At 36.7% G+C, this 22,233-nt stretch overlaps 1 protein-coding gene across 4 annotated transcripts in view; it reads left to right on the forward strand.

The window, feature by feature from the left end:
* The window catches only part of KIAA2026 (KIAA2026 ortholog), a 108,421-nt gene that overhangs the window by 18,587 nt on the left and 67,601 nt on the right, over positions 1-22,233 (forward strand). For 3 of the 4 annotated variants that reach the window (XM_005683685.3, XM_013965945.2, XM_018052016.1), the window contains exon 2: positions 17,881-18,081. The exons of the other annotated variant lie outside the window; for it this stretch is intronic. In XM_005683685.3, coding sequence (XP_005683742.2) covers positions 17,881-18,081 — 201 coding nt within the window. The remainder of the gene's footprint in view (positions 1-17,880; positions 18,082-22,233) is intronic. 4 annotated transcript variants of the gene reach the window in all.

Genomic DNA, 22,233 nt, shown 5'->3' on the forward strand with positions numbered 1-22,233 from the left:
GCCCTTCTCCAGTGGACCATGTTTTGTCAGAACTCACCACCATGACCTGCCCGTTGGGTGGCCCTATACAATATGGCTCATAGTTTCATTGAGTTAGACAAAGCTGTGGTCCATGTGATCAGATTGGTTAGTTTTCTGTGATTGTGGTTTTTCAGTCTGCCTGCCCTCTGATGAAGAAGGATAAGAGGTTATGGAAGCTTTCTGATGGGAAAGACTGACTGAGGGGGAAACTGGTCTTGTTCTGATGGGCGGGGCCAGGCTCAGTAAATCTTTAATTCAATTTTATGTGGATGGGTGGGGCTGTTATTTACCTGGGGCTAAACTATGGTGGGGGCTTCTCTGGTGGCTCAGCCCCTTCCAAAGTGGCTCAGAAGGTAAAGCATCTGCCTGCAAGGCAGAAGACCCGGGTTTGATACCTGGGTCAGGAAGATCCCCTGGAGAAGGAAATGGCAACCCACTCCAGTACTCTTGGGTGGAAAATTCCATGGATGGAGAAGCCTGGTGGGCTACAGTCCATGGGGTTGCAAAGAGTTGGACTTGACTGAGCAACTTCACTTTACTTCAAACTATGGTGAAGGTAATGAAGATAATGGTGACCTCCTTCAAAAGGTCCCATGCACCCACTGCTGCACTCAGTGCCTCCAACTCTGCAGCAGACCACCACCGAATTGGCATGTGAATCCTTTTTTACGAATAGTTAACATTTATCCATTCTTTCTATATGCTGACTATAATACTTTGCTAAGCACTCTGTATGCTCTTTGAAGAAGACTGGAAACACATGGAAAATTGTTAAAAAAATAAAAATAAAAAATCACCTATCCCATCAGATATCACTTGTTAGTCTTCTTTATCTCATCTATATATGTATCATTTACTCAACACAAAAAGTTCAGTACAAAATTTTAATTTACCATATGTAGTTTATGTATTTTGCCATATATTGTGCTTATCACTTAACTAGATTTGATTTTACTGGTTGTTTGATTGTTATGTGTGTATATTGTTGCATGTCAGATTATCGGATAGCAACAGTAGGACCTTTTTCTTTAGCGATGGTTTTGTTTTGCTTTGTTTTGTTTGACTCTGTAGTTTTTTCTTCTAAGGTTATTTTTCCTCATGTGGATTAGCCATCTTGTGCTTTGTTTGCTGCTGCTAAGTCGCTTCAGTCGTGTCCGACTCTGTGCGACCCCATAGACGGCAGCCCACTAGGCTTCCCCGTCCCTGGGGTTCTCCAGGCAAGAACACTGGAGTGGGTTGCCATTTCCTTCTCCAATGCATGAAAGAGAAAAGTGAAAGTGAAGTCACTCAGTCGTGTCCTACTCTTTGGGACCCCATGGACTGCAGTCCACTAGGCTCCTCCATCCACAGAATTTTCCAGGCAAGAGTACTGGAGTGGGGTGCCATCGCCTTCTCCATGTGCTTTGTTTGGCTACCAACAAAAAAACGCACACTGCTTTTCACTAAAAATTAGCATAACTTATTAAGAAATAGGTTGAAGCCATCAATGATGGTATGATGAATTTGTGAAATAATAAGAACATACATTAAAACTATTTTTGAATGTTTTCAGTCACACAAGTTAGTTCCTAATGTTTTCATTACTGTATAGCTATACTTTTAAACAATACGTGTGATTAATTTGCCAGTTTACAACAAGGAGTAGCAGCAACCTGCCTGGGCTGCATTATGCCAGTAATGCCACTCTGTTTGAAAGGCTTTATCTATATTAGATTATTAATCCCCACAACTCTTGAAGTAATTAATGATTTACATAACGTATTTTACAAATGAAGAAATGAGACACAGGAAAATTAGTTTACCCAAGCTAATTAATGACAGAACCTGGATTTGAATCTGTTTAGCTCCAGAGCCCAGGTGCTTAATCACAGTGCTTGCTGCTTATGATCTAGAGCTGTAGAGATTGAGAGAAAGAAGCCTTTCTACCTGAAAGAGAAACTGGAGAGAATAGGATCATTACAGATTTCAGGGTGGAGGGAGCATTTAGATACTTGTGGTGGTGAGATCAATAATATGTGTTTACAGTATAAATTATTAAAAACTAAGCATATAAAGTGTAACTACTGTGATACTCTAAAGGAAATAGTGTAACTGATGTACACTGACTTTGCTTAACAATTCAGTAGTGTTTGTTTTGTCAGTAGTTTATTAATTTAAAAAAATATATACATCTTGGTGGCAAAAAATTAAATGGTAGAAGTATTACAGTAAAAATATCTCCTTTTCATTTGCCTGGTCCCCTACTAAAATAGGTTAATACTGTCACTAGTTTCTTGTATTCATTTGGATGTTTCGGGTTTTTTTTTTTTTTTTCCTGTTTGTGTGAAGTTTTACCATTTTTTTCTTATTGAGGTATAACTTCATTTACAATATTAGTTTCAGGTGTACAACATACTGATTGAAAATTTTTATACATTATACTCCATTTAAAGCTATTATAAAATATAAGCTATACTTCCTATGTTGTATAGTATATCCTTGCAGCTTATTTATTTTATGCCTAGTAGTTGGCATCTATTTAATCCCCTACCCCTATGATTGCCTCTCCCTACTTCCCTGTCTCCACTGGTAAATATTAGTTTGTTTTCTATATCTATGAGTCTGCTTTTGTTTGTTTCTTCATTTATTTTTTAGATTCCACATATAAGTGATATCATACAGTATTTGTCTTTCTCTGTGTGACTTATTTCACTAAGCATAATATCCTTCAGGTCCATCTGTGTTATTGCAGATGGTAAAATTTATTCTTTTTTATGGCCCAGTACTATTCTGTTGTGTATATTTTATACACATACACACAAACCACATCTTTTTTAATCCACTCTATCTGTTGATGTTTTCTTAGGTTGCTGTCATATTTTGGCAATTGTAAATAGTGCTACTGTGAACATTGGGATGCATGTATCTTTTTAAATTAGTGTTTTCGTTTTCTTTGAATATATACCCAGGAGTGGAATCGCTGGATCATATGGTTGGTCTGTTTTAGTCTTTTGAGGAGTCTCTGTACTTGTGCCAGTTGACATTCCCACCAACAGTAGGTAAGGGTTCCCTTTTCTCAGTATCCTTGCCAGTATTTGTTATTTATGGTCTTATTGATAATAGCCATTCTGACAGATATAAGATGATATCGCATTGTGATTTTGATTTCCATTTCTCTGATGATTAGCAATGTTGAACATCTTTTCATGTGCCTGTTGGTCATCTGTATGTGTTATTTGGAAAAATGTCTTATCAGGGCTTCCACCCATTTTTAAATTAGTATTGGTATTTTGATACTGAGCTGTATGAGCTGTTTGTATATTTTGAAGAGTAACTCTTGTTATTCGCATTGTTTGCAAGTATTTTTTCCCAGTGTAGGTTGTCTTTTCACTTTATTGGTGGTTTTCTTTGTTGTGCAAAAGCTTTCGGTTTAGTAAGATGTCACTTTAAAATTTTTGCTTTTGTTTCCTTTGCTTTAGTAAAGGAAATACTGCTATAGGAAAGGAAATATTTAAAAAACATTACTATGAATTATGTCAGAGAGTGCTCTTCTTATGTTTTCTTCTGGTAGTTTTATGGTTTTCCATCTTACGTTTAGTTTTTTAGTCCATTTTGAGTTTACTTTTGTCTATAAGAAAATAATCTAATTTCATTATTTCACTCCATTTGTTGAAGAGACTCCCTTTCTCCATTGCATATTCTTGCCTGCTTTGTAACAGATTAATTAACCATGGGGAGGGGGGTGTTCAATTCTATTGCATTGGTCTGTGTGTCTGCTTTTGTACTAGTATTGTATTGTTTTCATTATTGTAGCTTTGTAGTAAAGTCGGGAAACCTGATACCTTCATCTGTCTTCTTTTCTCAAGATTGCTTTGTCTCTTCAGTGTCTTTTGTGTTTCCATACACGTTTTCAAATTCTTTATTCTAGTTCTGTGAAAAATACTACTGGTATTTTGATAGGGATTGCATTGACTCTGTAGGTTTTCTCGGGTAGAATAGTTATTTTAACAATATTAATTCTTCCATTCACTGAACATGGAGTATCTTTCCATCTGTTTATCATTTTTAGTTTCTTTCATTAGTCTTAAAATGTACACTGTACCAAGTACAGATCTTTTATTTCCTTAGATTTATTCCCAGATATTTTTCCTAGATGTTTTATTCTTTTTGCTTTGATGGTAAATGGGATTTTTTTTAAATTTCTCTTTCTTATAGTTAATTGTTCGTGTATGGAAACTCAACAGATTACTATATATTAATTTTGTATTCTGTAGCTTTACTGAATTCATTGATAAGCTTTAGTAGTTTTTTGGTGGTGTCTTTACAATTTTATATGTATAGTATCATGTCATATGCCAACAGTGACAGTTTTACTTCTTCCTTTCCAATTTTGATTTCTTTTCATTTTCTGGTTGCTGTGATAAGGATTTCCAGTACAATGTTGAACAAAAGTTAGCTATTCCAAATTTTAGCATGTTCAGAATTGAACTTTAGGAACTTCTCTGGTGATCCAGTAGCTAAGAATCTGTGCTCCCAGTGCAGGGGGTCTGGGTTCAATCCCTGGTCAGGGAACTGCATGCAGTTCCTGCATGCAGAAAGTAAAAAGGATCCTGAATGCCATAGTGAAGATCAAAGATCCTGAGTGCCACAACTGAGACAGGGCACAGCCAAATAAATAAAGTATTGAAATTAAAAAAAAAAAACACTTAGCTTCGGGTTTGTTTTTTCTTTTCTAAGCCTATTCTGCCTATTCTTGTGTTCTGAACAAATGATTCCACTGTCTGTGAAGTTGCTCTGACCAAAAAACTAGCTCTTTTCATTGATTCTTCCTTTTTACTTATTTCTCATTTTAAGTATATCAACAATTTTTGAGTTTTCTTCCTCTGAAGTATATATATATATTTTTAGTTATATGATATTTATTTTTTTATTTATTTTACTTTATTTTACTTTACAATACTGTATTGGTTTTGCCATACATTGACATGAATCCACCACGGGTGTACATGCGTTCCCAAACATGAACCCCCCTCCCACCTCCCTCCCCATAACATCTCTCTGGGTCATCCCCGTGCACCAGCCCCAAGCATGCTGTATCCTGCATCAGACATAGACTGGCGATTCGATTCTTACATGATAGTATACATGTTTCAATGCCATTCTCCCAAATCATCCCACCCTCTCCCTCTCCCTCTGAGTCCAAAAGTCCGCTATACACATCTGTGTCTTTTTTGCTGTCTTGCATACAGGGTCATCATTGCCATCTTTCTAAATTCCATATATATGTGTTAGTATACTGTATTGGTGTTTTTCTTTCTGGCTTACTTCACTCTGTATAATCGGCTCCAGTTTCATCCATCTCATCAGAACTGATTCAAATGAATTCTTTTTAACAGCTGAGTAATACTCCATTGTGTATATGTACCACAGCTTTCTTATCCATTCATCTGCTGATGGACATCTAGGTTGCTTCCATGTCCTGGCTATTATAAACAGTGCTGCGATGAACATTGGGGTACATGTGTCTCTTTCAATTCTGGTTTCCTCGGTGTGTATGCCCAGCAGTGGGATTCCTTAAAAATTGCAAATAGAACTGAAGTATATTTTAAATCTTGCCCATTTCTCTTCACTGTCTCCCCTTAAGTACAGACTATTATTTCTTGACTGGAATACTGCTGTAGTTTGCTGATTTGTTTTTCCTGCTTCTGCTTTTTTCTCTTAGAGTCCATTTTCTACTCAGCAGCCAGGGTAAACTTCAAAAAAAAAAAAAAGTGCATTGAGAAGTCAGTACCTTGCATCAGGCACTTCATTTGCACTGAGGCTATAGTGAGGAGTTTGGCTTACTGTTCTTTATATACCTGCCAAGCCATTTCTCACCTCACCTCATCTTTATAAAACTTGCTCTTTCTTTTACCTAGAACACTCTTATCCCCAAAGTTTTCTTCGGTGTTTTGGTTTGCTTTTTTTGTTTGCTTGTTTTCATCGTGGCTGGCGACTCCTGTCACTTCCTTGGAGAAATCATTCTTGACTGTCTTTCACAGAACTTACAGTATCTTATAGTTAGGACTTATGTGTATGTATTTGTTTACTCACTCTTTGTGTATCTTCTTACTAGCTTGTAAACTCAGCAAGGAGGAATTTTGCCTGTAAGTGTTGATGCCAGCACCTAACTCAATATCTATGAGAACTTAGTATTGAAAAAAGAAATAAATAAATGAGTCTGATCAAGCATTGAGGTTGAAGTTGAGCTTTATTTTTTATCTCACATCCAGCTATTTGTCACAGCATTATTTTTTTCCATTGCTTTGATATACCATTTTGTAATATTAATATATTTAAATATTTGGATCTACTTTTGGACTCTTTTCACTATACTGTTGGTATGTTTTAACTCTTCATCTTCTGGCATTAAAATTCTTTATTACTGTGACTTTTAAAATCCATTTTAATATCTAATCAGATGAGTCCTCTGTCAAATGATTTTTTCTTAGTTTTCCATAAATGAAATTTTTATGTTCTTATTTTTACATAAGGTACTTTTTATATTTTTTTATAGTATTGTGGAATCAACATTTGAACCACTCATTTTTTGGTCAGTTGGCAGAAGAAATAAGTGAGAGATGGAGAGATTAGCTAAGATGACAGAGTAGAAAGACCCCAAGCTCACCTCATCTCACAAGCACAACAAAATCATAACTATTTGAAGAATAGCCATCAGTGAAAAAGACCAGAACCACAGTGAGATGGAGTTGAATGATTATTGTCAAAGACAGAGAAGTATCCAAGGAGGGAGAGATTTGGCTTGGGTTTTGAAGAAACAAGGTTACCAGATGGTGAGCGGAAGAAAGAACAGAGAAACTGGTACAGAGGTGCAGTACCAAGCAGCATATCTGAATGGAAAAATGCAAGAGAGCAGTGAAGTACCTGGAAGACAAAGACCATTGTCTTCTGAATCCCCAGCTCCCAAAGCAGAGCCTGGGGCCCAGTAGTGCTCAATAAATGTTTATGGAATAAAGGAGAGACAATACAGCCAGATAGTTCTGTAACACACGCTAAACCTTGCAAAACCCAGAGGGCAGGGTAAAACAACTGAAGATTTTTTAAATCAGAAGAAAAATAATATTCAGAAATGAAAATTTTAAATACTTGTTTTTAGTTACGTGACCTGGTGGGGGTGTTAGCTAACCCTCTGGTAATCATTTTGCAAAATATGTGTGTATCAAATCAACATATCCTACACCTTAAACTTACATAGTGGTTTGTGTCAGTTATATCTCCATAAAGGAGGGGAAATAAAATGCTCCTTTTTGAATTAAAAGTATATGAGAGAACAATAGGAACTACTAGTTTGTGGGGAGTAAGAATGACATTCTTCCCATTCTTGAAATGAACAATAGAGACGTTGGTAGCATTACTTATTTTATATAAACACCATGATATCCACTTTCTACATCTTTCTAATTTCATTTAAGTCTTCAGCTCTTGTCAGGTCCCTACATCTCTTTTTTATGATCTGTTATTTCAGGTAGGTAGAGGCAAGACTCACCCTAGCTTTCCCAGCTTTTTTCTTTGTGTCTTTGTCACATCTGAAAGTATTCTGAATTTACAGTATCCCACTTTAAATCCTCATCAAGGCAGATATTTAGAGGAGTTAGCCAAGAAAAGGAAGCCAAAGTATCTGTCTGCCCACTTTGCAGACTTGTCACAGATTTAGTGTTTTCTAGGGAAAATGAACCAGTCTTTGAAAGATAGTGACCTAGGGAGCCCTCTGTTCTACAGCCCTCTGTTCTTAGCCCTCTGTGCTGAGAACTCTTGATTGCTTCTGTGTGATAAGGAATAGCTGTAAAGTTAGTAAAATGTTCAACAGGGCAGTCCTAACTTATGGAAAATGCATATCAGAGCTATCAAGGTTGGTAAGGCACTTCTCAGCATCCTTCCTATGTAAATAAAAACTTGACATTTACCTTTGTGCCTTCCTTAAATTAGAAAGGCAAAATCAAGAAACGGAAATTTATTCTGAGTGAAATGATTGGTTTTCAGTGGTGGTCTTTGATGCTTCTTTGGGGGAGGGGTGTTATTGTCAATTTTTTTGATGTCCACTTCAGGTATGAGCAAAATTTCTGAGATATTTTTTAACTTACAAAGTTATTTCTAATTATTCCCTAATTGAAGTTGCCCTCTTGAATTTTACTAATGAATGTCTTCTTGTTTAATCCTTGGCTTTTACTTAGTACTTTCTCCATCTACCTGGAGGATTAAGTAGTTTAGATCACTTGATATTAAAACTTTTCTCTTTGTTGGTTATTGTGCTATTTCTTGTCTTAAGAATAACTTATCTTTTGAATCTTCCTCCTCTTTTGCTATGTTTTTCTTTATAATTATGGATGATCCCTAATGTTATGTTCTAGATCATGTTTCCCTATATTTGTTCCTCTGTGGAGAGATTGTTTTTTATGACTTTATTGCTGAGACTTCCACATCTGTATCTTCAGCCTTTCCTTTTGTTTTAGTTTCCTATTTCTGTCCATAGAACTTTCACAGCTGGTTGTGTAACTGTTATGTGAAAATGTTAAAAACTAAATGTGTTTCTAACCCAGGTCTTCCCAGATTTCCTGTTTTTCTTTTCAACTCTCACTTTTTTTTTTTTCCAGTGGTGTCACCATTGTTTCAACCTGATATGCAAACTGTCAGCATGTCCTTGAGGAATCCCTGTTGCTCAGTAAATATTTTGAATGAATGAATTTGAATACTATGAATGAATATTTTTCTTGTTAATTTGTATTGCTACTCCACTCTTGCCTGTCTATCTAAAACTATTCTTTCTGCAAAGTCCATGTTAAAGTCTTGACAGAAGAGTAATTGGATGGTATAGAGAAGTTGAGTGAATAAGAAATGAAAAATTATCATTTGAATTATATAAGTAGGAGGTCATTTGGGAAGAGGAATTTCAGTGGAGTAGGTATAGGCAAATGATAGTTTGAAGTGTGAAAAGTGAAATGGACCAAGAGTTTAGATGTGGTACTTCTTGAGGGGAATGGTTTGTATTTAATAAAAACTTGGACATGTTTATATGCTAAAGGCAACTAGCAGGGACAGGCTGAAAATGCAGGAAATAATTAATGAAATACAAATTCTGAAAACCTACTCCTGGATTAGTTTTTGGTAAGCACTTTTTTCACTGCAACTTAAAATTCAGATAAATTTTGTTTGGATTCAGATAATTTTATTTTTTGAGAAACAGAAAGTTAATGGAACTCTTTCTTTAAAACTACCATTTTCTCTGTGAAATTAGTAGTAAGCAAAGTCAGCTACTATGTGATAATGAATAGTGAGGTGAAGCTTTTGAATAATGGTGACATTTGAAGTTGCTGTTATGGAGAACCAAAGAGGGAGTTGACTTCCTTCAGAGCAGTCATCTTAGGTGAGTCCAGTTTAGGTTACAGTTAGACAGTAGACTACAAAGTGGTGATTTTTTTTTTTTTTTTTTTCCCTACCGTCCTTAGTAGTGAAGATAAAGGAGTGAAGGGCCTTTCAGCTGAGATGCAAGAGAGGGATAGGGTGCCTGAGACAGAAAGATATATTGGTCAAGGGAGGTGAGATAAAAGAAGAGGTGAGTCATGGGACTTCTCTGGCGGTCCAGTAGTTAAGACTCTGCACTTCCACTGCAAGGGGTACGGGTTCTGTCACTGGGGAGCTACGATCTCCAGCTATGCTGCAGTGTGCGGCCAAAACAAAAACATGAAAAAGAGAGGTTTAGTCATATATGATGGATCAGTGGATCCCAACTAGTTATCTACATGAGGCTGAACTATGTTAGAGTAAATAGAGCAAATAAAGAACTCAAGGAACTGGAGGGTTAGATAAAGAGGAGTTAAAAATGCACAGGGAATAAGAGTAACAATTGGGAGAATAGAAAGTAAAGAAGATCAATTAGGAAACAGATTTAACAGTCTGTGATAAATGTGTGTGTGTGTGGATGAAGATTCTTTGTTCTGAAAACTGGGGTGTCAGATATATACCTGCAATGAGAGAAGTGGTCTCCAAATTTTTATGGTCTGGCTCCTCAAGCAGAAAAAGTTTCCAGGTTTCCAATATGTGCCCCAATTGTATGCGTATTTATTTACAAATTATATATGGATTCTTCTGTACAGTTGTGCTGTATATATTGTAAAACATTATATATAACACATTAAACAAGATAATTGAAATAATAGATTAAGCATATTTTATTTAAAAACCAATATGAAGTTATTTGGGGTAGGATGTTTTGATATTTCATTAGTTTTTCAAAATCTTGTTTTAACCCTTGACTCTAGAGCTATTTGAAAGGTTTGTTTTAAGTTGGGGTTCTTTCGGTACTAGATTTCAAAGACTGTTGTAGTTTGGAGTGGGTAGCCTGTCCCTTCTCCAGGGGATCTTCTAGACCCAGGAATTAAACCAGGGTCTCCCGCATTGCAGGCAGATTCTTTACCAACTGAGCTATCAAGGAAGCTCATTTCAGAGTTCATAAAGATACACAAATACAGATGGAAAAAGTGCATGACAGGCTGGGCTAACTGCATAATGATTCTTATCTATCAGACATGCAAAAGGTTTTGTTCAAATCCACCAAAAAAAGTTCTGCCTTCCCTAAGATCAGTCAGTTGCTATTGAAAACCAGTACTGAACTGTTGTGCTGGATAGTCTTCATTCAGTCAGTTCAGTTCAGTCGCTCAGTTGTGTCCGACTCTTTGAGACCCCATGAACCACAGCACGCCAGGCTTCCCTGTCCATCACCAACTCGCGGAGTTTACCCAAATCCATGTCCACTGAGTTGATGATGCCATCCAACCATCTCATCCTCTGTTGTCCCCTTCTCCTCCTGCCCTCAATCTTTCCCAGCATCAGGGTCTTTTCAAGTGAGTCAGCTCTTCGCATCAGCTGGCCAGAGTATTGGAGTTTCAGCTTCAACATCAGTCCTTTAGGATGGACTGGTTGGATCTCCTTGCAGTCTAAGGGACTCTCAAGAGTCTTCTCCAACACCACAGTTCAAAAGCATCAATTCTTCGGCGCTCAGCTTTCTTTATAGTCCAACTCTCACATCCATACATGACTACTGGAAAAACCATAGCCTTGACTAGACAGACCTTTGTTGGCAAAGTAATGTCTCTGCTTTTTAATATGCTGTCTAGGTTGGTCTTAACTTTCCTTCCAAGGAGTAAGCGTCTTTTAATTTCATGGCTGCAGTCACCATCTGCAGTGATTTTGGAGCCCCCAAAAATAAAGTCTGACACTGTTTCTACTGTTTCCCCATCTATTTCCCATGAAGTGATGGGACCGGATGTCATGATCTTAATTTTCTGAATGTTGAGCTTTAAGCCAACTTTTTCACTCTCCTCTTTCACTTTCATCAAGTGGCTCTTTAGTTCTTCTTCACTTTCTGCCATAAGGGTGGTGTCATCTGCATATCTGAGGTTATTGATATTTCTCCTGGCAATCTTGATTCCAGCTTGTGCTTCTTCCAGCCCAGCATTTCTCATGTACTCTGCATATAAGGTAAATAAGCAGGATGACAATATACAGCCTTGATGTACTCCTTTTCCTATTTGGAACCAGTCTGTTGTTCCATGTCCAGTTCTAACTGTTGCTTCCTGACCTGCATACATTAGCCCCCTTCAAATCTATTCTCTACCCTTTGCACTATGCTGTGTGTCCTGGGAGGCTGATCTCTAAGGACTCCTTCAGTTAGTCTGCCTTGTTCTCTGGCTTCTGATTGGATTCAGTGAATTGGAGGCACTGACAGAGAGAGAGAAATATTTACCTAACAGCTTCTTTTTTGCTGTGTTGCAGGTTGTCAGTGACTGTACATCATCATGTGTAGCTCTCTCCTACAATGGCAGCTTCTTGGTTCCAGTAACTACTCCCTCCCCTCCCCTGTTGAATCTAGAGTGATAAAATGCTCTATGGCTAGTCCACGAGTGCTTCTCCATCCCTTCCTAGTTTCCCTGAAGCTTAGTTGCACATTTGTAAATAGATTCTTCATTAAATATCACCTCCTTTTGAGTATTCTCTCTTCCTTGTCAGGACCCTGAGGGCTATATTGCGTTTAAAATTTTTTAAGTAGATGGGTTTAAAAGAGGTTGAAACTCTCCATTTAGAATATTTTTAAGCAGATTAGATGATTCTGTTTTCAGCTTGAAAGTATACAGATAAAAAATTTTATAGGTGTCACTTTTACATTGTTTTAGTAACATAAAGTCATATAATAGTGGAAACCTTTCCAAATATCTGTATTTAGTAGAGGGTCAGTGTTAGTCCATATGTTAACATTAAATAAAACTTAATGTCAGCTCATTTCCATCTTAATATATATTTTAGTCATTTTAAACAAAATTGAACCTCTGAATTCTGAAATTTGGAATATATCAACACCACAGAAAAGACCTTTCACACTTTGTGAGTGGCTGGTGCACGGGGATGACCCAGAGAGATGTTATGGTGAGGGAGGTGGAAGGGGGGGTTCATATTTGGGAATGCATGTACACCCGTGGTGGATTCATGTCAATGTATGGCAAAACCAATACAGTATTGTAAAGTAAAATAAAGTAAAAATAAAAATTTAATTTAAAAAAAGTCAATGAATCAACTATAATTGTTGCTTAGCTTTTACTTACAGTTAGCAATCTGTTATTTTCAAACTACTACCAGACTGATTTCATAGAATAATTTTCCTAGTAGGAAGGAAAAAGCTTCAGTTTTAGAAAAGGGGAGTTATTTTTTGTATAACTTGAAGGTTGATTAATTATCTAACAGTTCTTATTTGGAAGTGAGACTTATTTTCATCTTATAATATTGCCTTTTATTCTCTGATGAATGAAAATGAAAACTACTAGTTAGTAAGAGATGTTTGATAAAGATTCTTTTACTGTGAACAACAGAATAAATGACTGGAATTTTTCAACTTTATGTGTGTAAATTTAAAATAAAATATATTTTGGCTTGTATCCTTTCAAATGCCATGTGTATATAGTATTTGAGGCTCTGAAGGTAATGGCCATTAACAAAACAAAGTCCTTATCCTTCTGGAGCTTTCATTCTGGTAAGGAGATGAATAATTACCAAGTAAATAGATAATTATATCATGTAGTATATGATGAGTAGCATGAAGAAAAAGAAAGTGGAGTAAGGGAATAGAGAATGACAGGGAATCTGTTGCTGGTTGTGGTGGTCAAGAAAGCCCTCTCAGATATGGTGACATTTTAATAGAGATTTGAGGGAAGTGATAATGCCTAGCCATACAAATATCTAGGGGGAAAGTGCCTTACAGGAGAGAGATCCAGTGCAAAGCGAATGTTGCTGTGACTGAGAATCATACGGAGACATTCGTGACCAGAACACAAAAAGCTAAAGGCAGAGTCATAGAAGATAGGGTCTGCAGAGGTAAATGAGAACCATATCATACTAGCTCTTGTAGGTCATTGAAACTTAATGTTGTATTTTAAGTATAACTGGAAGGCTTTAGAGGAGACAGCAGGGCATTGACTTACTCTAATTACCTTTTTAAAAGGATTACTTGGTTTGTTGCCTAAAGGATAGACTGTAAAGAAGTCTGAGTAGAAGCCAGGGGACTGTCACAAAGAGACTGCAGTAATCTAGGTAAGAGTTTGAACATGTACACAAACACACACTACACACTACTGGATGCCATATGTATGTTTACATATGCATATCTACCATAGAAGGCTCAGTTGTGTCCGACTCTTTGTGACCCCATGAATCGCAGCACGCCAGGCCTCCCTGTCCATAACCATCTCCCGGAGTTCATTCAGACTCGCGTCCATCGAGTCAGTGATGTCATCCAGCCATCTCATCCTGGGTCGTCCCCTTCTCCTCCTGCCCCCAATCCCTCCCAGCATCAGAGTCTTTTCCAATGAATCAACTTTTTGCATGAGGTGGCCAAAGTACTGGAGCTTCAGCTTTAGCATCATTCCTTCCAAAGAAATCCCAGGGCTGATCTCCTTCAGAATGGACTGGTTGGATTTCCTTGCAGTCCAAGGGACTCTCAAGAGTCTTCTCCAACACCACAGTTCAAAAGCATCAATTCTTCGGTGCTCAGCCTTCTTCACAGTCCAACTCTCACATCCATACATGACCACAGGAAAAACCATAGCCTTGACTAGACGGACCTTAGTTGGCAAAGTAATGTCTCTGCTTTTGAATATACTGTCTATGTTGGTCATAACTTTTCTTCCAAGGAGTAAGCGTCTTTTAATTTCATGGCTGCAGTCACCATCTGCAGTGATTTTTGGAGCCCAAAAAAATAAAGTCTGACACTGTTTCTACTGTTTCCCCATCTATTTCCCATGAAGTGATGGGATCAGATGCCATGATCTTCGTTTTCTGAATGTTGAGCTTTAAGCCAACCTTTTCACTCTCCTCTTTCACTTTCATCAAGAAAAGGTCAGTTTTATCTGGCTTTTTAGCTCCTCTTCACTTTCTGCCATAAGGGTGGTGTCATCTGCATATCTGAGGTTATTGATATTTCTCCTGGCAATCTTGATTCCAGCTTTTTCTTCCAGTCCAGCGTTTCTCTTGATGTACTCTGCATATAAGTGTACCCTGCAATAAGCAGGGTGACAATATACAGCCTTGCCGTACTCCTTTTCCTATTTGGAACCAGTCTGTTCCATGTCCAGTTCTAACTGTTGCTTCCTGACCTGCATATAGGTTTCTCAAGAGGCAGGTTAGGTGGTCTGGTATTCCCATCTCTTTCAGAATTTTCCACAGTTTGTTGTGATCCACACAGTCAAAGGCTTTGGCATAGTCAATAAAGCAGAAATAGATGTTTTTCTGGAACTCTCTTGCTTTTTCCATGATCCAGCAGATGTTGGCAATTTGATCTCTGGTTCCTCTGCCTTTTCTAAAACCAGCATGAACGTCAGGGAGTTCACGGTTCACGTACTGCTGAAGTCTGGCTTGGAGAATTTTGAGCATTACTTTACTAGCATGTGAGATGAGTGCAATTGTGCGGTAGTTTGAGCATTCTTTGGCATTGCCTTTCTTTGGAATTGGAATGAAAACTGACCGTTTCCAGTCCTGTGGCCACTGCTGAGTTTTCCAAACTTGCTGGCATATTGAGTGCAGCACTTGCACAGCGTCCTCTTTCAGGATTTGAAACAGCTCAACTGGAATTCCATCACCTCCACTAGCTTTGTTCGTAGTGAATCTTTCTAAGGCCCACTTGACTTCACATTCCAAGATGTCTGGCTCTAGATAAGTGATCACATCATCATGATTATCTGGGTCGTGAAGATCTTTTTTGTACAGTTCTTCCGTGTATTCTTGCCACCTCTTCTTAATATCTTCTGCTTCTGTTAGGTCCCTACCATTTCTGTCCTTTATTGAGCCCATCTTTGTATGAAATGTTCCCTTGGTATCTCTAATTACTGGAGTGGATTGCCATTTCCTTCTCCAGGGGATCTTCCCGACCCTGGGATCCAACCCAGGTCTCACACATTGTAGACAGACGCTTAACCGCCTGAGCCACTAGGGAAGTCCTGGTGTACATATGCATATACTTGTATATAATTCCTTTGGGTTAAAAAAATATGTTTTGTCCAGAAATTTCTTTTTTACATTCAGCAATGTAATAAGGACATCTTTTATAGTGAGTACATACAGATTTACCTATCGCTTTTAATAGATGATATTCTGTGGTGTGATGTGTGTGCTCACTCATGTCTGACTTTTTCTGACCCCATGGACTATGTCTACCAGGCTTCTCTCTCCATGAAATTTTCCAGGCAAGAATACTGGAGTGGGTTGCCATTTCCTTTTCCAGTGTGATGTATGTAACTTTATTTGATCTCATACTGAAAGAAGTTTGTTTCCATGTTGTTCTTTTGAATAACCGACAATATTGTGTGTGTGTATTATTGCTCACAGTCATGGATATATGTCTGTAGGCTAAATTACTAGAAGCATGATTGGTCAAAAGATATGTGCACATTAAATCTTAATGATTATTACTGAAGTGACTTCCGAGAAGGTTGTGACAGTTTTACATACCCACTCACGTTGGATAAGAATTTTTTCCTTAGACCCTTTTATCTTTACGTATTGATACAAGACAAACAGTTTTCTTTGTATTTGAACTATGAATGATAAATATCAAAGCTTATAAATTCTTATTTCTGATGAGTATAAAGGATATTAATTTCTCTTTGAGAAAATAATGTTTAAAAAAAGTAGTTTGAAACTTCATCTTCTGTACTTAAATGACTGAAGTTAAAGGGTAAAATTTAGTTTCTGACTTGTTTACATGACAGTTTAAGCATATGACTTAATGTTTCCCTTAACTCTTCTTCTCCCCCGTGCTCCATGCCCTGTGACTTCTGACATGTCTTCATCTTTTAGTGTAATACTGTCCATGAATGTCCTTTTCCATTAGTATTGACAAGGAGATAAATAAAATTATAGAACTAGTCATTCTGCCAATGTGAACACTCTACTAAAATGAACCCAGATATATCCATTCAGTATCTGTTATTGCCAGTTTATTTTCCTTGGGCCCACATTCCTTACTCCCAGCCCAATTAACTATTATACAGATGTATGCTGTTGTGATTAAAAGATCACAGCCTGAAATAGTATGGATAGATTAGCTCAAGTTCTTTAGCAACACTGAAAAACCAGTTTAAAAGTTTATGCCCTGTCGAAAGCTGTATTAATTAAAATGTTATCTCCTCATAGTAAACAAAACACGTAACAGTGCCACAGTTCAGTAGACCCTTACAGTCATACTATTCAGGGGACCTAGATGGCCTGAGAGTAAGACTGTTATAGTTATTCTAACTTAGAGTAATAAACCACTGTAAATATACTCCAAGACATACAGGAGTTTATTTCATGCCATAAAATCTTGTTTTGGTGATCCTTTAGCTTATTTTGTATTAAAGAAAGCTGTGCCTGTAGGACAGTAGGGAAATATAACTACAGGGTCGACTTCTATTCTAATTGACGTACATTCCTTTCCAGCATAATGAATGCTTGCTTTTAAGATTGGTTTGATTTTACCATTGTAGAAACAACCTGTACAAAGCTTTCAGAAGCTCTGGCATGTTTTGCAAAGATACAACAGCAGTTATTTTCCCTAACGCTTTTCACAATTAACTCATAAATTCAGAAGTCAGTTTTTGGTCTAGGCTTAAAAATTTATAAGATTAATTTAGCGTTTCTTTAGTGTAAATAGTTTTTATTCAATTATGGGTAATTAATCAAACTGCTGAGAAACTTTTTCATCATTATCTTTAAGTGTTAGGTTAATATTGTATTACTAAATATAGGGTAAGGAAGATATTTATGGTGATGTTGAAGAACTCTAGATTAAGTTCTTTATATAGTTTAGTCAGAAAGTTTCTAAATTTACAATTATATATCATAATGCTTACCACTTAATATTTATATATTATAATGCTTCATTTGTTTATAATTACTTCAACATGTTTATGTATCATAAATTTTCTCTCCCAAAATGTTTTATTATTATTATATACTTTCCCATACCAATGATAAGTACTATGAAATCTATAAAGAGATGTAAAGATGTGCTACATTTAATTTTACAAATTTTTTTCATTAAAGAGATCTTTAATTCTTAATTTAGTGCTTCAGTTTTATACTTTTTAATGTAGGGAAGACACTATCCCTTAGACTGATTTTATGACATGAGTAAGGAAAATTAGAAATTATGTAGCAAGGATAAAAATCTGAAACATAGCTAAGCACGGTTTAACTAAGTTTTATGTAGTTAGCAAAAAGGATTCTTCTTAAGATGCTGGTTGAGGGGGTTTATTGCTTACCCAGAAGATTTGACCTGTGAATGACTTATTCTTCTCCAAGGCACTTGAGAGAAAAGACAACGATAGCAGTTACATCTAGAGGCTATTATGGATTGGAGGATGAGAAGGGAACTGCATGTACTTCAACAAGGCGTCGGTCAACACCACGAAGTTTGGCAGGCTTGACAAGTGGAGTTTTTGAATCTGTAATGGTTCAAGTTTTGAGACAGGAAGAACAGCTGAGAGCAAAAGAAGAAAAAAGGTAAATGTTAAAAAAAAAACACAAAAACAGTTAAGTTTCATGTTGTTTAAATTTTTAAGAACTACATTTCAGAGAGTAGCTGTGTTAACTTTTGTGTGCCCATATCAAATTTCTGGGCCCATTTTAGTAGTGTTTCCAAAATGCATTCTCACCTAAATATGAGTTAATACTGAAATAGCAAACTCGAATTTGTTTCAAAGTACAGTTTTAAATGTTAAACCAAATTATTTAAAAACTATACAAAAATAATTTTTATGAAAGATTTCAGGTTGCTTTCTATACTTCTGGAAGTAGTCTCAATTGAATTATAAATTTTAAATGAGAAAAATTTTGAATAGATTTGTAGAACTTTAGAATAGAAGCACAGACCTTTAACATTTAAAATTAGGAGAACCTCTGGAGATAATGTAGTTCAAAATGACATATAAGTTCACTTATGCCAGTTCCTTCACTGGTATTAATTTCCTGAATAATTATGCTTACTCTGGACTCATCAGGAAAGAATGTTGTGCTCAATTAGTATTAACTTTTAGGGTCAGGGAGTACAGAGATTGATGACCTATCTATAAGGTTTTTTTAAATAGCAAGAGTAGGGCCCAGAGAGGTAAGTGATTACTCAGAAAAGACTGATAATTTTTATATTAAATCTTATCCCAAACTATATTAGCAATTGCTGATGTAATAGAGAACTACTAATGCTAGTCAAAGTCAATTTATAATATATTGTAATAATGAATTTAGCTTGCTTTGTAGGATTAAAATTCACCCTGAGGCTTTTAGTACCACCATACTTTTTAATAATAGTCGGTAGTTGAGAACCCACAGTGTTCTCAAAAAAAAAAAGAAACTAAACAAAACCCACTTCTTTTCCTTGTATAGAGCCTCATAAAACTACTCCTGCTATAGAAAAGGGGGTTGTATGGAAGGGGCTAGAGATTAATCTGACAGTAGTATGTAATAGGTTAGTGTAGAGAGAAATTGAAGAAAAGGAAGGCTTATAGGAAGAAGGCTGTAAGGAGTCTAGTGCTCCACTACTGATGACCAGAAATAGGAAGAAGGTCAGATTGTTCTGGAAACAATCAGCAGGACTTAGTACCTTCCTTGATATTGGGGGAACATAGGAAGAGACAAAGAGGAGACTGGAGATAGTTGTAATAGTAGCAATAAGAAGAAAATAAAAAAGAATAGTTAATGTTTACTGTGCAGGGCTAGTTGCCAGGTTCAGACTGAAGCAACTTAGCAGCAGCAGCACCTCTAAGTACCTCATATGTATTCAGTATTTGTCCTGAATCAGATAGAGTAACTTTCCCAAAGTCAGGCAGTTTTTGAATGGTAAATTTAAGATTTGAACCAGAGCATTGTGGTTATAGTTTGTACTCCTGAGAAGTATGCTGTCCCTATGACCTAAAAATGACAGAACCATCAAAGAAAATAAAAGAGCTTGAGTCAGTGGTGTGGAGACAGATCCCGTGAACTGCAGTCTTTAATAGTTGTTTGAAGTGATGAGGGAAACATTTAAGCAAGTAAGTAGGAATGGCTAGTAAGAATCTGGAAATATGAGAATCCTTTTCTTTTCTCCAGTTTTATATATGTATGTGTGTGTGTCCTGTGCGTAACATCAAATAAACATGGGTGGATTAAGACATGGGGGAAAACCCTCCTTTAAATGTCTAGTAACTATGATAATTTAATATGAATTAAGCTTGCTCTTTGGGTAAAGCATTAAGCTTTTCTTTTTAAACTAGGGATATTTTAAGCATGGAACAAAGAATAAAATCAAAGGCCTTGGTACCCACTACTCAGCAGTTTTTTTTTTTAATAGTTTTAAGTTTTGTTATTTATTATTCTTAAGTTGGAGAAGGCAATGGCAACCCACTCCAGTTCTCTTGCCCGGAAAATCCCATGGATGGAGGAGCCTGGTAGGCTGCAGCCCATGAGGTCGCTAAGAGTCGGACACAACTAAGCGACTTCGCTTTCACTTTTCATTTTCATGATTGGAGAAGGAAATGGCAACCCACTCCAGTGTTCTTGCCTGGAGAATCCCAGGGACGGGGGAGCCTGGTGGGCTGCGGTCTCTGGGGTCGCACAGAGTCGGACACGACTGAAGCGACTTAGAAGCAGCAGCAGCATTCATAAGTTACTTTTGCATCTTTGCTAAAAATCAGTTGAACATATATTTGTGAGTTTTTCTGGACTTTCTGTTCTTAACCATCTATAGGTCCATCCTTAAGTTATGTTGACTTGATGACTATGGCTTTATAATAAGCTTTGAAATTTGGTAGTGTGAATATTCCAACTTTGTATTTTGTTTCTTTTCCCCCTAAAATTTTTAGGCTACCCTGGGATCTTTGCATATCTGTATAATTTTAGAATCATACTGGAAATCCTTCCAAAAATAAAAACACCTGAGGGAATTTTGATTGAGATTGCATGGAAGTTTTGCTAATCTTTTTTTAATGTAGTGTCTAATCCAGGGAACTTTTTTATTTCAGAGTTTGTATTTTTTCAGCTCCAGAAGTTACATTTGTTTTTTTAATATCTTCATGTCTTATTGTGTTCCTTTTAATGTCCTTTTCTGCTAGCTCCATCATCTTTGTCTTTGCTAAGCCAATTGACCAGTTTTTCTCCTTGTTGTAAGTAATATTTTTCTGCTTCTTGACGTGTCCAGTAATTTTTTTATTAGAAATTGTATGTTGTGAATGTTACCTTGTTGAGTATTTAGATTTGTATTTACCTTCTTAAAAGAGGACTGAGCTTTGTTCTTCCAGGAAGTTAAGTTCCTTGTGGATCAGTTTGATGATCCTTTCAACTCCAACTTTAAGCTCTTATAGGATGGGTCTAGAATAACCTTCACTCCAGTTCAGCCCTGCTACTAAAATCTAATGAGCTTTCCTGGTGGCTCAGCAGTAAAGAATCCTCCTTCTATTAAGGAGACACTGGAGACAAAGGTTTGGTTCCTGGGTCTGAAAGATCCCATGGAGAAGGAAATGGCAATCCATTCCAGTATTATTTCTGGAAAAATCCCATGAACAGAGGAGCCTGGCAGGCTACAATCCATAGGGTCGCAAAGATTTGGACACGACTGAGTGACTAAGCACAGGCTAAGATCTGACCTCTCTGGAGTCTCCACCAAATGCCCCCAAGTGATGACTGAGAACTGTGGACTTCCTCTGGTCTCCCTATTGTGTCTGTGAACTCCTTGATCTTACAATTTTCTAGTCATTCTTGTCCTACTTTGTACCCTTGTATAGATTTCTGAAGCTCTTTTCTGCATAGCTTCCTTGTTTTTAGAATTATCTCACAACTTCTAGGTGCCTTACTCCCCTAATGCTGATTTTCATCTCATCTCAACTCAACTCCACTGGACCATTTGGGTTTCTGCTGTCTCTGCTCATGGTCTGGAAATTAATTGCTTTTAGTTAGGAGGTCAGTCAATTGTAGGGATCACCTCATTTATTTCATTTCTTGGGGATCACAGTCTTGTACTGTTTGATATTCAGTGTCTGAAAACATTTGTTTCATGCATCTTATTCAATTTGTAATTGTTTACAGAGTGAGGGTAAGATTGGTTCAGTTACTGCATCATGACCAGGAAAAGGAGGTCATTTCTGGGCAAATTTTATGTATATTTTAATAGATAATATATAGCATTGTTTTGTATGCCTTTAACCTTTATATAAATGGCAGTCTTCTGTTTTCAGTCAACATTATGTGTCTTGAGATTTAGCTGTGTTGAATTATTTCATTGTATTTTATTTCCAGTGCTAGTGTATAATATTCCATTATTTGACTGTATTACGGTTTATCTATTTACCTGATAAGATACACATTTTGGATTAGTTCTAGAGTTGCATTATATGGAATGCTGCAGTAAACATTCATGTACTTGTCTTATTTAAGGATGAGGATATGGATAAATAGATCTGTGGGTGTGTATCCATTCTACTTTGTTTTTAATTTTATTTTTTTCTTTATGTTTTGACTCACTTAACCTATTTTCCCAACTCTCCACTTTCTCCTCTGGCAACCACCAATCTGTTCTCTCTCTCTCTCTTTTTTTTTTTTCAGACTCTACATACAAGAAAGATCATACAGTTTTATCATTCGCTGTCTGACTTTTTTTTTCACTTAGTGTAATGTCCTCAAAATCCA

The sequence above is a fragment of the Capra hircus genome, chromosome 8, assembly GCF_001704415.2.
Source record: "Capra hircus breed San Clemente chromosome 8, ASM170441v1, whole genome shotgun sequence".
Classification (NCBI taxonomy): Eukaryota; Metazoa; Chordata; class Mammalia; order Artiodactyla; family Bovidae; genus Capra; species Capra hircus.